Here is a 14,013-nt window from a genome sequence, read left to right as displayed (position 1 = left end):
TTTGTAAGAAGCACTTCAAACCTGGTCATGTTTGAGGAATTAGAACCATCCCCCACAACACCATGCCATCAAACTGGTACTGTGCTGGGGTCCAGCAGGGGTCTGGTCTCTGGGGAGAGGACCAAGCCAGGCGAGGGCACAGACCACCCACCTGTGCCGCTAGTCAGCATCTGCTGCTCCCTGTTTAACTTGTACGACATCAACGAAGCAAATATTAAGAAGGGGTACCTGAATTATTTGATCTTTTGATATTTTCTTGGTAACTTAGGGGACACACAGGACAGGAGAGGGTTGGGGGAAGTATTTTGGAACACAAAAGATAAGAGTGCTCAACAAACTCAGGTAAAATGCACCGGAATACCTCTACCTTCATATTTGCCTTGAAGCATGTGGATTTAGGCTGAATGCCATTTCATAACTGTAAACTGCTCTACTTTAAATGGCAGTATGCTAGATCCTAGTAAACATATTGCTTCAGCCTGTTTTTCAGAAGGGGGCTAATTAAAATTTTCCATCTCAGGGGCGTCTGGGTGGCTCAGTCAGTTGAGCATCTGACTCTTGATTTCGGCTCAGGTCATGATCTCGTGGTTGCGAGTTCGAGCCTGACATCTGGCTCTGCGTGACAGCTCAGAGCCGGCTTGGGACCAGTGTCTCCCCTCTTCCTCTGCCCCTCCCCTGCTCGCTCTCTATGTCCCCCCTCTCTCAAAATAAATTGCTTTTAAAAAGTACGACAACAAAAAAATTTTCTATCACAAACATTTGGAAAAGAAAATTAAAATAAAATGGGATTACCTTGCACATTATATGGATAGTAATTAGGATCTTCTGATTCCTTCTTGACTGACACAGCTGTTGCTTTCAGTGCTGTGCCTTTGGAAGCAAAAAAATCATAAAATCATAGGTTAGGCCACAGAGAAGTAGGACCGGCTGGTACAGCTTCTAGTCTCTTCCTTGATTAACAGAGCAATGTGATTGTCAGCAAAACACTGTAGAGCTCACACACTGAACAAACGGCTTACCTGTATAAGAATATAAGAAACAGAAACAAAACACTATAAAATCAATATTAAAAGGAAAGAAGGAAGAAGGGAGAGAAGAATGAAGAAAGGAATAGAAGGAGGGAGGGAGGGAAAGAAGGGAAGAAGGTCTAGTTCCCACTTTGGGAAAAATTTCCCTTTCCATACAGCTCCCTACATATGTGCGTTTATGTAAAATGTGGTAAATATTTTTCTCCAATGGGACCTGCGTTTGCACATGTCACCTTTTTAAAAAATTTTTTTAACATTTATTCATTTTTGAGAGATAGATACAGAGTATGAGTGAGGAGGGGCAGACACACACACACACACAGAATCCAAAGCAGGCTCCAGGCACGCACGCACGCGCGTGCACACGCGCACACACACACACACACACACACACACACACACACACAGAATCCAAAGCAGGCTCCAGGCTCCGAGCTGTCAGCACAGAGCCCAACGCGGGGCTCCAACCCACGAACCATGAGATCGTGACCCGAACTGAAGTCAGACACTTAACTGACTGAGCCACCCAGGTACCCCTCCCCTGCTCTTTTCTCGAAGTGGAGGCTACTTTTCTGCTTGGTAAAGCTGGGCCTCGTCATGTGGCTCACTTTGGCCAACGGCACGTTGGCCAACAGGACGTGAGCTGAGTCCTAGAAAGTGCTGCGACTTCGGATCTGAGCTGCCATGAACACACGCCTGGGCCAGCCTCCAGGAGGGTGTGAGGCCAAGCGGACAGAGGCCCAGCTCTCCCAGTGGCCTCAGCCCCAGGAGCGAGGGCAGGTGGGAGCAGATGGGTGCCCAGCCAATGCATGGAGTTGTCAGAAAGACTGATCGCTGTTTGAAGCCTCTCTGTTTTGGGGAGGGAGGGAAAGACAGACGAGAAAGAGAGAAATGTGAAACTCAAAACCATTTCAACACATGCTCTGCATAGCAAGTGGTGCGGAAACATCACAAGAAATGAGGCTCTCAGGAGCCGGCAGGCAGCTGGAGATGAATTTGAACGGCATTGTGAAATCCAAGGTAGAGTCATGTTTAACAGTGAGCATATTTTTCTTTAAACTGAACCACATCTCCAAAAGGAGGAATCAAAAAAAGAGGCCTCGTAGCACCTGGCTGGCTCACTCAGAGGAGTGTGCAGGTCTTGATCTCGGGGTTGTGAGTTCAAGTCCCACATTTGGTGTAGAGCTTAAAGAAAAAAAGAGGCCTATTTTTTTTTAAAGTTTATTTATTTTGAGAGAGAGGAGAGAGAGAGAGAGAGAGAGATAAAGACAGTGAGCCTGGCAGGGGAGGAGCAGGGAGAGAGAATCCCAAGTGGGCTCTGCCCTGTCAGCACAGAGCCTGACTTGGGGCTCCATCTCACCAACCGTGAAATCATGACCTGAGCTAAAATCAAAGAGTTGGTTGGATGCCTAACCAACTGAGTCACCCAGGTACCACTCTTTTTTTTTTTTTTTTTTAAGTAAGCTCTATGCCCAGCATGGGGCTCAAACTCACAATCCTGAGAGCAGGGGTCACACACTCCTCCGACTGAGCCAGCCAGGCACCCCAGCCTGTGTCCAATTTTATTGACTTGATTTTGAATTTTGGTTTTATGTACTTGGTTATTTTTAGTTTTCTAACCTTTGCACTTTTAATGCTTTCAAAGATTTTCCCATCCCTCAAGCATTTGCAACTAAAATATTTTTTTGACCTTTTAACATTTTCCCTCTAATTACTACTATTTTTCTTTCTTTAAGGAATAGGGGGAGGCCGGGATAAGGCCCCTGTTGAGGTTATTTAGTGCCCTAATCACCACCACCCCTTTCATTGGTCAATTCTTTGGGATTTTCTTAAAATTTATTTTTATTTGAGAGAAAGACAGAGAGAGCAATCGGGAGAGGGACAGAGAGAGGATCCCAACCTGGCTCCACATTCAGCACGGAACCCGACGTGGGGCTCGATCCCACAACCGTGAGATCATGACCTGAGCCAAAATCAAGAGCTGGCCACTCAACCGACTGAGCCACCCGGGCGCCCCAGAACTGTCTATATAGATGACCGTGTCGCCTGTGAACAAAGGCAGTTATTTTCATCATCCCCAATCTGTGAGCCTTCTATTTCCTCTTCTTGTCCCATTGAATCAGCAAGGACTTTCAGTGCGGTGCTGGAAGGAAGTGCCAGAGCGGACATCCTTCCTTGTTCTTGATCTCAGTGTGAAAACTTCTAGCTTCTCACCACTAAGTGTGAGGTCAGCTGTCTGCTTTTTGTAGATTTTAAAAATCAAACTGAGGAAGCATTCCCCCCTCATTCTTAGTTTACTGAGAGTCCATGTTTTAGAAGTAAAACAAAAAGAAAGGGGTCAAATGATAACCTGCCAAATACCTGACTCTACAAGCACCAGTGTACTTACCTGAGTCTTCCATGGGTTCCGTTTTCACACTGATGGGGCCACAGCTGAAAGCAGAAGGGAACCTTGTCAACACAAGCCAGCCGCGTGACAAGTGAGCACAGAGAACTGGACACACTGTGCTCAAACCCCCCAACCTCCAGAACTCCATGCCGTCCTACCTCCCCACCAGCCAGCTCAACGCAAAACCAACTCTTTAATTTGACGTTCGCTTTCTTAATAATTTGTCATACAGGGGACGCCTGGGTGGCTCAGTCGGTTAAGCGTCCGACTTCAGCTCAGGCCATGATCTCACAGTTCGTGGGTTCAAGCCCCACGTCGGGCTCTGTGCTGACAGCTCAGAGTCTGGAAGCTGCTTCAGGTTCTGTGCCTCCCTCTCTCTACTCCTTCCCTGCTCATGCTCTGTCTCTCAAAAATAAACATTAAAAAACTTTTTTTAATAATGTGTTATACAACTAAAGGTGTCCATTGAACATAGCCTTAAAATCCCAAACATCCTTTTAAATAAAGAATATATAACAAGGGGCGCCTGGGTGGCTTAGTCGGTTGAGCGTCCGACTTTCGCTTGGGTCATGATCTCGCGGTTCGTGGGTTCGAGCCCCGCGTCAGGCTCTCTGCTGACTGCCAGCTCAGAGCCTGGAGCCTGTTTCAGTCTGTGACTCCCTCTCTCTCTGACCCTGCCCTGCTCACGCTGTCTCTCTCTCTCTCTTTCTCCTAGAAATAAATAAAAAACATTAAAAAAAAAAAAAAGAATACATAACAAAACAAGGGAAACTTTCCATGGTCTAAAACCTAACACTCTGGGGTTAGATGCGGATTTTATTCTTTATGTCCCTTACCTTTCCCTTGGTGACGCCACTGATCTCTTAGCATCTGTGACCACCATAGACCCACCTGTGCAGGCACAAGAAGACACACACTAGCCCCTTTCCACACCTTGAAAATGACAATACGTGAGGCACGTAACGTGAAAGTACATACAGAGAGGACAGAACTCCAGCCTAGGCCTTTACAGAATATACTGGGGAGAGACTGATCCGAAGCAGCCCCGTGTCCTGGGGCCATGTGTGTGGGCAGAGTGGGGGATGAGGAGTCGACAGGGGCCACAGTCACTCAGTCACCTGCCGCCCCTCCCCCTCAGGGCTGCCCTTTAACATGAGCTAGGGAATTCTGGGTACTTTCCATTGCTCTGGAAGTGACTGCTCTGTGAGTGGCCCAGGCCCTGTGTGCTCCTGCGTGTGCCTGCGAACTCTGCACCCCCCTCCCTGGGCATCTGTCTGTCCCTATGTAGTCTCAGCACAGCACCCTCTTGGACCAGACCTGGTCTCTCACAGACAGGCATGGCCCACAGTTTCCAACTACGCTCCAGATTAATAATCTGGGGAAATAAGCAGTGGGCAGAGGGGGATCTCCAAACGCTTCTGGAAAAATCAGTATTTTTTTGGTTCCTTCATCATCGTAAGTTAAGGAGATTATGAAGTGCCCTGGGTTCTCAAACTCGGCGTCAAACACCCAGCCACGTTACCTTCTGCCTGGGCTGTGTGGACGGGCTTTCCGGCAGAACCAGTGTGCTGAGAGCCACGTGGTGCCTCCGCAAAGCCCCTCTGAGCGCACACCTCGAAACCCTCCCCAGGACTTGTGGGGTTTCCGCCAGCCGTCCTGGAAAGACCCCGGGTCACCCCTGGCTCTCTGTGGGGCAGTCTCATTGCTTCTAGACTATGAGTCTCCGGAGCACGAGAAACGGCTGTCCGCCCTCCATCCACTCCCCACCCCACAGTGCGCGGCCGGTGGCTGCAGGTCACAGGACCTGTGAGTGACCCGGCGTCATTGTGATCCTGCCCTCTGTGGTTGGACCGTGGGGGCGGAATCCCGTCCCAGCTCGTCGGGCCGTGTCCTTCCCTGAGCTGCGCACCCCGCAAGACCCCGGCCCCCGCCCCAGGGTGTCAGAAGCTGCTTCCCAGGTAGTGAGAAGGCAAGGGACACACCAGCTTTAGAATGTGCCCAACTTGCGTTTCAAGTAAGAAAAGCAGGGCTGGGGGGGACGCCTTGGAGGGGCTCAGTCGGTGAAGCATCTGACTTCGGCTCAGGTCATGATCTCACGGTTTGTGGGTTCGGGCCCCGCATCGGTTTCTGTGCTGACAGCTCAGAGCCTGAAGCCTGTTTCAGACTCTGTGTCTCCCTCTCTCTGACCCTCCCCTGCTCATACTGTCTCTCTCAGTCTCTCAAAAATAAATGAAACATTAAAACAATTTTTTTTTTTTTAAAGAAAAGCAGGTCTGGTTTAGCAGACATGGGCAGTCACCGAGTGTGAGAAGCCGTCACTTACCGAGCTGAGTCGCTGGGCCTAGGAAAGGCCTGCAAGAAAACCGACACTATTAGCCGGCAGGAACACACAAGAAAGAGATGAAACCCTGAATAACCAACCTCTGAGTATAACAGGACACAATTAACAAGCAAACTGAAATTAAGCTGTCGCTTTAGCTGCAAGCAAACTGGCCCTGATGAGGGGATGGAGCCCGCCACCTGTTTATGATGAACGAGATCCCCGCCTTGTTCTCCAAAATCCATTTCAGGGTGGCGAGACCATAGTTCCCAGGGTGCTGGAAGGCCACTCCTTCTGGAAGCCCCTGCACGGCCACCGCCGCCGGGTCTCTCAGGATCCTGTCGTAGGGAACGGGCACCATCGCTGTTGTCCCCAAGGCTTTACCTACAAGGAGGGGCGTGGTGTCTTTAGAGGGTAGGAAGGTGGCCCTACCTGTCAGTTTCATCCGGTGCAATAAAGAAACACCGGTGGCTGGGCGTCCGGGAGGCTCAGTCAGTTACGCATCTGACTTTTGATTTTAGCTCAGGTCACGATATCAGGATGGTGGGATCAAGCCCTGCGTCCGGCTCTTTGCTGAGTATAAAAGCCTGCTTGGCATTCTCTCTCTCAATCTCTGTCTCTCTCTTTCTCTTTCCCCCTCTGCCCTTCACCCCCGTGTGTGCACATATCTTCTCTCTCCCTCTAAACTAAGAAAATAATAGAGGGCACCTACATGACTCAGTGGATTAAGTCTCTGACTTTGGCTCAGGTCATGATCGCATGGTTTGTGGGTTTAGACCCCGCGTTGGGCTCTGTGCTAGCGGCTCAGAGCCTGGAGCCTGCTTTGGATTCTGTGTCTCCCTCTCTCTCTGTTCCTCCCCACTCACATGCTTTCTCTCTCTCTCTCTCTCACAAGTAAATAAACATTAAAAAAAAAAAAAAAGACATGAGGGGCGGCGGGGTGGCTCAGTCAGTGGAGCGTCCAACTTTGGCGCAGGTCTTGATCTCACAGTTTGTGGGTTCGAGCCCCGTGTCGGGCTCTGTGCTGACAGCTCAGAGCCTGGAGCCTGTTTCAGATTCTGTGTCTCCCTCTCTCTCTGACCCTCCCCTGCTCATGCTGTCTCTCTCTCTCTCTCAAAAATAAATAAAAAACATTAAAAAAAAAAAAAAAAGACATGAGTAGGTGGAAAGACGAAGGTTGAGGCTGGTGCCTAATCCAGCAATGAACATCTTTAATACAGTTCACCCATGAACAACACAGGTTTGAATTGTGCCGGTCCACTTATGTGTAGCCTTTTTTCAATAAATACATAATACTGTAAATGCATTTTCTCTGTTTCTTTCTTTTTTAATGCTTATTTATTTTTGAGAGAGAGAGAGAGAGAGGGAGAATGAGAGGGGTAGGGGCAGAGAGAGAGAGAGAGACACAGAATCTGAAGCAGGTTCCAGGCTCTGAGCTAACAGCACAGAGCCCGACATGGGCTTAAACCCATGAACTGTGAGATCATGACCTAAAGCAAAGTTGGTCGCTCAACTGATTGAGCCACCCTGGCACCCCTCTATTTCTTTTTTTTTCTAAGTATTTATTTTTTTAAAGTAATCTCTACACCCATTGTGGGGCTCAAATTGACAACGGACAGATCAAGAGTCACACGCTCTACCGACTGACCCAGCCAGTACAATTTTCCTTACAATTTTCATAGTAACACTTTCCTTCCTCTAGCTTACTCTATTGTAGAAATACACTGTATAATACATATAACACACATAATACATATTAATTGACTATTTTTGTTACCAGTAAGGTTTCCAGTCAACAGTAGGTTATTAGTAGCTATGTTTTAGAGGAGTCAAAAATTAGATATGGATTTTTGACTGCAGTGTGGATTGGTGCCCGAACCCCTACACTATTCAAGTGTCAAGTACAATTGCATTGGCCCTGTGGCGGGGGGCTCCCTAAAATGGGAGGCAAGAACAAAGAATGAAGTCTGATCTATCAGACATTTCCACGGCCCAGCAGAGATCAAGCTGTCTCTGGAAGATGTCCACGAGGAACTGGCTCTTGGCTTAAGGAGAATGTAGAATTTTAAATGTTAGAGGCATCTAGGGGCGCCTGGGGGGCTCAGTGGGTGGAGCGTCCAGCTTCGGCTCAGGTCATGATCTCGCCGTTGGTGAGTTGGAGCCCCACGTCAGGCTCTGTGCTAACAGCTCAGAGCCTGGAGCCTGCTTTAGATTCTGTGCCTCCCTCTTTCTCTGCCCCTCCCCCACTCACAGTCTTTCTGTCTGTCTCTCTCAAAAATAAACCTTTAAAAGAAGTTAGAGGCATCTAAACAGTCACATCAATAAGGTGATCTGTAACACTCCTACTCCTTGGTGAGCTATGCCGGTAACTAATGCTGGGGGTGAACTTTACCGTAACAAAAGCAGAAATAGTCTTCAACTGCTTTTCTGAGTATTTCTGTTTCTCCTGAGTCAATCTGCATCCCGTTCGCAGGGCGTGGGGATTTGGCCTCACGCACCCCTTCAGCAATGCCTATAAGCTAGCAAAAGGCAGAGTCAGTCTCCAAGCACTTGTTCCGAACATTCCCTCAGTGTCTATGCTCCTGGTATCATAAAGGAAAGAGGGGATAAATGGATAAACATAAACAAGAATTTTTTTTATAAGTAAATGACCCCCAACGTGGGATTCGAACAAACACATGACCCCCAAGACCAAGGCTCATGTGTCCTACTGACTAAGCCAGCCAGGTGCCCCTAAAGCAAGATTTTTTTAAATAAAATGTTTATTTATTTTTGAGAGAGACAGACAGACAGACCACAAGTGGGGGGTGAGGGTGGGTAGGGAGGAGGGTGGGCAGAGAGGCGGGGAGACACAGAATCTGAAGCAGGCTCCAGGCTCTTAGCTGTCAGCACAGAGCCCGATGCGGGGCCTGACCTCACGGGCCGTGAGATCATGACCTGAGCTGAAGCTGGGATGTTCAACTGACTGAGCCACCCAAACAGCCCAAGAACAGGGTATTTATGATGAACAGGATAATATAACATGGTGATCACCTCTGAAATGAATCTACTGTTAAAGAACTATAAATAATTCAACACAGGGAATAGCAGTAGCTGAAAGGAAATGATAACAAAACTGCTATTTGCTGTATGGTCTGAAAGGGACCACAGGAGGAGCTTCACCGGGGTACAAAAGCAGAGACATTAATACAGACACTAAAATTACAAAGCAAATACTAGAAACCAATTTTTCCCCAACAAATTAGACAACATTCATGAATGAACAAGTTAAGAATAAAGTTGAGAGGTGCTTGGGTGACTCAGTGGGTTAAGCATCCAACTTTAGCGCAAGTCATGATCTCATGGCTCATGGGTTCGAGCCCCGCATTGGGCTCTGTGTTGAGCTCTGGAGCCCTCTTTGGATTCTGTGTCTCCCTCTCTCTCTGACCCTCCCCTGCACATGCTGTCTCTCTCTCTCAGAAATAAAACATTTAAAAAAAAATAGAAAGTATGAATGGACCTATATCTGAAAAATTAGCATGTAACTGTGAAACTTGAAGTCTGTAATTAGGAATCCAAATGGCAGCTGATGTTATGAATTGAGAACACCCTTCCTGTTCATCCATTATACACTTACTATATCATATAAATATTGCTTCATATTTGAACCTATCTTTCTGATTGTGGAGACTCTAATTTTGGTCTTGGAAACCAATCTGAATCAATCAATCCCTCTGTCCGTCACATACATACATATGGTCTTGACATATGTAAATCTTTATTTATTTATGTTCACATTCCCTCTGACAACCCTTGGAAACATCTATGGCTGTATCTTCGCTCTCTCTCTACAGTCCCTCCCACTGGCATTATATCCTTAGAGAAACCTTAGTGGGTTTTCTTTCCCTTTCTTGGTTCCAGAAAATACTAAGGTGCTGGGTTGATGAGCTACCATGGTAGAAACCATTGCTATACAAGGTGTAGGTTTTAACATCCTAGACTAGTTTCTGGCACATATGGCTACATACACTCACCGGCGCTCCCCGACACCTGTAACACATTAAAAGCTCTGAAGGGGCACCTGGGGGACTCAGTTGGTCAAGCGTCTGACTGCAGCTCAGGTCATGGTCTCACAGTGTATGAGTTTGAACCCCACATCGGGCTCTGTGCTGACAGCTCAGAGCCTGCTTCAGAGTCTGTGTCTCCCCCTCTCTCTGCTCCTCCTCCCCCGCTCATACTCTGTGTGTCTCTCTCTCAAAAATAAAGAAGCATTAAAAAAAAAAAAAAAGGCTCTGAAGATACCCTAGTGAAAAAAGGGAAAATGGTTATTAACTCAATGAACTAGCTGAAAAGCCCAGAGGTTTATTTCCTTTCCTCTGGGAACAAGTAAAATAAGAATTTATTTTAACGTGGGTTTATTTTAGGAATCAAAGACAATTTACTCTATGTTCCTCAAATTTATTTTACAAAACCAGGGTGCGTCTGAAGACAAAGTACAGAATACATTGCCCATGTTTCTTGGACCTATCAGTGTTAAGCAGATATTCACCGGTATGCCAAGTCAAAAGATATGTATCAGAAGCATTTTCAGGATAACGTGTAGGCTATTTTTTAAAAAGTGTTTTTTAATACTTATTTTTGAGAGAGAGAGAGAGAGAGAGAGAGAGAAAGAGAAGGAGTGGGGAAGGGGCAGAGAGAGAGGGAGACACAGAATCCGAAACAGGCTCCAGGCTCTGAGCTGTCAGAACAGAGCCCGACATGGAGCTTGAACCACAAGCCGCGAGATCATGACCTGAGCTGAAGTTGGATGCTTAACCTCCCAGCAGCCACCCAGGTGCCCCTTCTGAGGCTATTTTAAAAGGAAACATTACATAAGTCTTCCCTGCAAATATTTTAAGAATTATGAATACAAAGGATCAAACTGTTAACACCTACAGTAGTTTGCAAAATCCTTCTGTAAATCCGTCCTGGCCGTTACAAAGGCTCGTCCTCTCTCGGTTCCAACGACAAACACATCTGTCTCGTACACTGCGATGCAGGCCACTTCTGCCTTGGACTTGGCCAGCTCTTTACACTGAAATAGAAACAAAGAATGGAAATATGATACACCAGATTTTGTGGCACCTAATTGGTCTGCTTTAAGAAAAGAATATGGGAGCTCCTGGCTGACTCAGTTGGTAGAGTTATAAGACTTTTTTTAACTTTCCTTTTTGAAGCCATCAACTCTTATTTCTTTTTAATATTTATTTATTTTGAGAGACAGAGAGAGAGTGCAGGCAGAGGAGGGGCAGAGAGAGAGAATCCCAAGTAGGCCCTGCACTGCCAGCACAGAGCCCAACGCAGGGCTCCATCCCATGACTCTAGGATCATGACCTGAGCCGAAATCATGAGTTAGACTCCCAACTGACTGAGCCACCCAGGTACCCCAATCATGAGACTCTTGATCTCAGGGTTGTAAGTTTGAGCCCTACATTATGCATAGAGACTACTCAATTAAAAAAAAATACAGGGGCACCTGGGTGGCTCAGTTAAGTGTCCGACTTTGGCTCAGGTCATGATCTCATTGTTCATGGGTTCGAGTCCTGTGTCTGATTCTGTGCTGACAGCTCAGAGCCTAGAGCTTGCTGTGGATTCTTTGTCTTCCTCTCCTCTCTGCCCCTCCCCATTTGTGCTTTCTCTGTCTCTCAAAAACATAAATAAATAAACGTTAAAAAAAGTTTTTTTAATGAGAAAAATCCCCCAGGGGAAAAAAATGAAAGGCACCCACTAAGCAAATACTTTAAACATCATAAAACCCAGAGAAGAACTTATTTTTATTAACCACCTAAGAAATATGTATTTGGTCTTTATCCACTGTTCCTGGCACAGAGCTCCTGAAAGTCTAGGAATTTCCTGAAAGAGCAATAAAAGTGTCTTTTGTCCTGGTTGAGGAGGTAACCCAAGATGGGCACCTGATGGGGCTGGTTGCCAGGGGAACCGACCACGTGACGGAGGAGTGGCATGTTAGCCCCGCCCCCTGGCCTCTGGGAAGGAGCAGAGGGATAGGGAGGGGTTAATTTCAATCCCTAGTGGCCAGTGTTGCAGTCAATTGTGCCTATACTATGGAGCCTCCAAAAAACCCCAAAAGGACAGGGTCGGGAGCTCCTGGGTTGCACACCTGGTGATTTAGGGAGAGTGACTAGCTGGGAGAGGACGAGGAAGCTTTGCACAATTCCCCCTACTTGCCCTCTACATCTCAGGCTGTTCCTGACTTACATCCTTTTGTAATGAGTCAGTAATCCAGTAAGTAAGAAGCTTCTGAGTTCTGTGAGATGCTCTAGCCAATTAATCAAACCCAACGAAGGGGTCTATGGAGCTTCCGATCTGTAGCCATAGGTCAGAAGCCCAGCTGACAACGTGGACTTGATGTTAGCATCTGAAGTGATGGGTGGCCTCAGAGGGCTGAGCCCTTAACCTGTGGGATCTGATGCTCTCTCCGGTACGAGTCAGAACTGAGTTAAATTGCAGGACACCCAGCTGGGGTCCGAGAGCTGCTTGCTGCTTGTCAGAACTGGGTGCAGTATTTTTACCAGCTGACATGCCTCTCCAACACCCTTTTCCCCTATATTTTTGGCTACAGACTCTTTGATTGCCTCTTCCCGTGACAATAATTTTATAATATTCTCTATATAGAGAAAAGAGAAATAATTTAACATTTCCTCCAACATTGCTGATTATATTTTTATTATTGATGGTAGGGATGCATAAAACATGCAAATTCATTTGTAACACACTTGCTATTCATCATAGTGCTAGAGGATATGCCCTACAGACAAGAATTCTGATAAATTCTGGGGCGCCTGGGTGGCTTAGTCGGTTGGGCGTCCGACTTTCGCTTGGGTCATGATCTCGCGGTTCGTGGGTTCGAGCCCCGCGTCGGGCTCTGTGCTGACTGCCAGCTCGGAGCCTGGAGCCTGTTTCAGTCTGTGACTCCCTCTCTCTCTGACCCTCCCCTGCTCACGCTGTCTCTCTCTCTCTCCTAGAAATAAATAAAACATTAAAAAAAAAAAGAATTCTGATAAATTCTACTGTGTGTAACTCCTTCCAAGAATTAAAAGAATGGGTGGTGTATTTATGACTGCATATGCTACAGGCATCAATGAGAAACAAGTCCCCTATTTACAGTTTACCCATTTAATGATTGAAAGAATTTTCCAGGACTAGCTTCTGGCTTCATTCACTCATTGATTCACTCATTCATTCATTCATTCATTCAAGAGAGAGAGAGAGCGAGGGCGCGCGAGCACATAAGCAGGGAAGAGGGGCAGAGGGAGAGAGAGAATCTTAAGCAGGCTCCATGCTCGGCACAGAGTCCAATGCAGGGCTCAATCCCATGACCCTGGGATCACGACCTGAGCCGAAATCAATAGTCAGACGTTCAACCATCTGAGCCCCCCAGGCGCCTCTGGCTCCGTATGTTTAAGACCTGTTTTTCCTCTGCTCCTCACATCCTTCTGGAGTTGAGCACATGTTCACACCACAGGGTGACCTCAGGTCGTAACATACCCCCTCGATGTCCCATTGCTGGGTGAGTTGACCCAATGGACCATAAGAATATTCCTGGAACCCATGCCATGCTGGGGTGCCTCGCAATAGCTCACCTCGACACAGAAATAACAGCAAGCCACCTAACAATGCTAAACTAAAACTAAACATACCCAACCGACCTTCCACTTTTGAGACCCTGAAGGTGCCCGTGTCCACTCCAGTATCCCCTGCCACAGGGGATCCTGGGAGGCACAATAATGTCCCCCCAAAGATGTCCCTGTCATAATCCCCAGAGCCCGTGAATTATTCCCTCGTGGGGCAACAGGGGCTTTGCAGATGTGATTATGTTTAGGGGGTGATCTTGGACTCTCGAGGTGGACCCCTTGACAAGGGCCCAGAGGGAGGTGGAAGAAGAAGAGGTGACAAGGGAAACAGAGGGCAGAGGGTACCCTGGCTGGAAGGGACCGTGAGCCGAGAAACGGGGACTGCCTCCAGGAGTTGGAAAAGGCAAGCCGTGTGGTCTCCCTCGAAGCCTCTAGAAGGAATGGAACCTGCGTGACCCTCTGACTGGAGCCCCACAAAACCCCACTGCCTGCCTCCTGGACTCCAGAACTGTCCCACAGCAAGCGTACGTCATTCAAGGCACTGGTCTGTGGGACTTGACGGCCCAGCGGGAAGCGGATTCGGGGGTTGTGGGGGCGAGGACGGGAGGGCAGGAGGCAGCAACCGGAGCTGATGTGGCTAAGACACCTCACCTTGCAATCTGTACA

General features: G+C 47.5%; 1 protein-coding gene across 3 annotated transcripts in view; it reads right to left on the bottom strand.

Moving 5' to 3' along the window:
• Positions 1-14,013, bottom strand: part of LOC120247355 (general transcription factor II-I repeat domain-containing protein 2B) — a 58,245-nt gene that overhangs the window by 30,903 nt on the left and 13,329 nt on the right. For all 3 annotated transcript variants that reach the window (XM_039255216.1, XM_039255217.1, XM_039255218.1), the window contains exons 3-9: positions 10,652-10,790; positions 8,130-8,249; positions 5,938-6,121; positions 5,741-5,769; positions 4,254-4,308; positions 3,418-3,461; positions 793-870 (exon numbers count right to left, since the gene is read on the bottom strand). In XM_039255216.1, coding sequence (XP_039111147.1) covers positions 793-870; positions 3,418-3,461; positions 4,254-4,308; positions 5,741-5,769; positions 5,938-6,121; positions 8,130-8,249; positions 10,652-10,790 — 649 coding nt within the window. The remainder of the gene's footprint in view (positions 1-792; positions 871-3,417; positions 3,462-4,253; positions 4,309-5,740; positions 5,770-5,937; positions 6,122-8,129; positions 8,250-10,651; positions 10,791-14,013) is intronic.

This window comes from Hyaena hyaena, unplaced genomic scaffold (genome assembly GCF_003009895.1).
Source record: "Hyaena hyaena isolate Hyena2069 unplaced genomic scaffold, ASM300989v1 scaffold_514, whole genome shotgun sequence".
NCBI lineage: Eukaryota > Metazoa > Chordata > Mammalia > Carnivora > Hyaenidae > Hyaena > Hyaena hyaena.
Note: the sequence above shows the minus strand (reverse complement) of the source record. Positions and strands in the feature narration are given on the sequence as shown.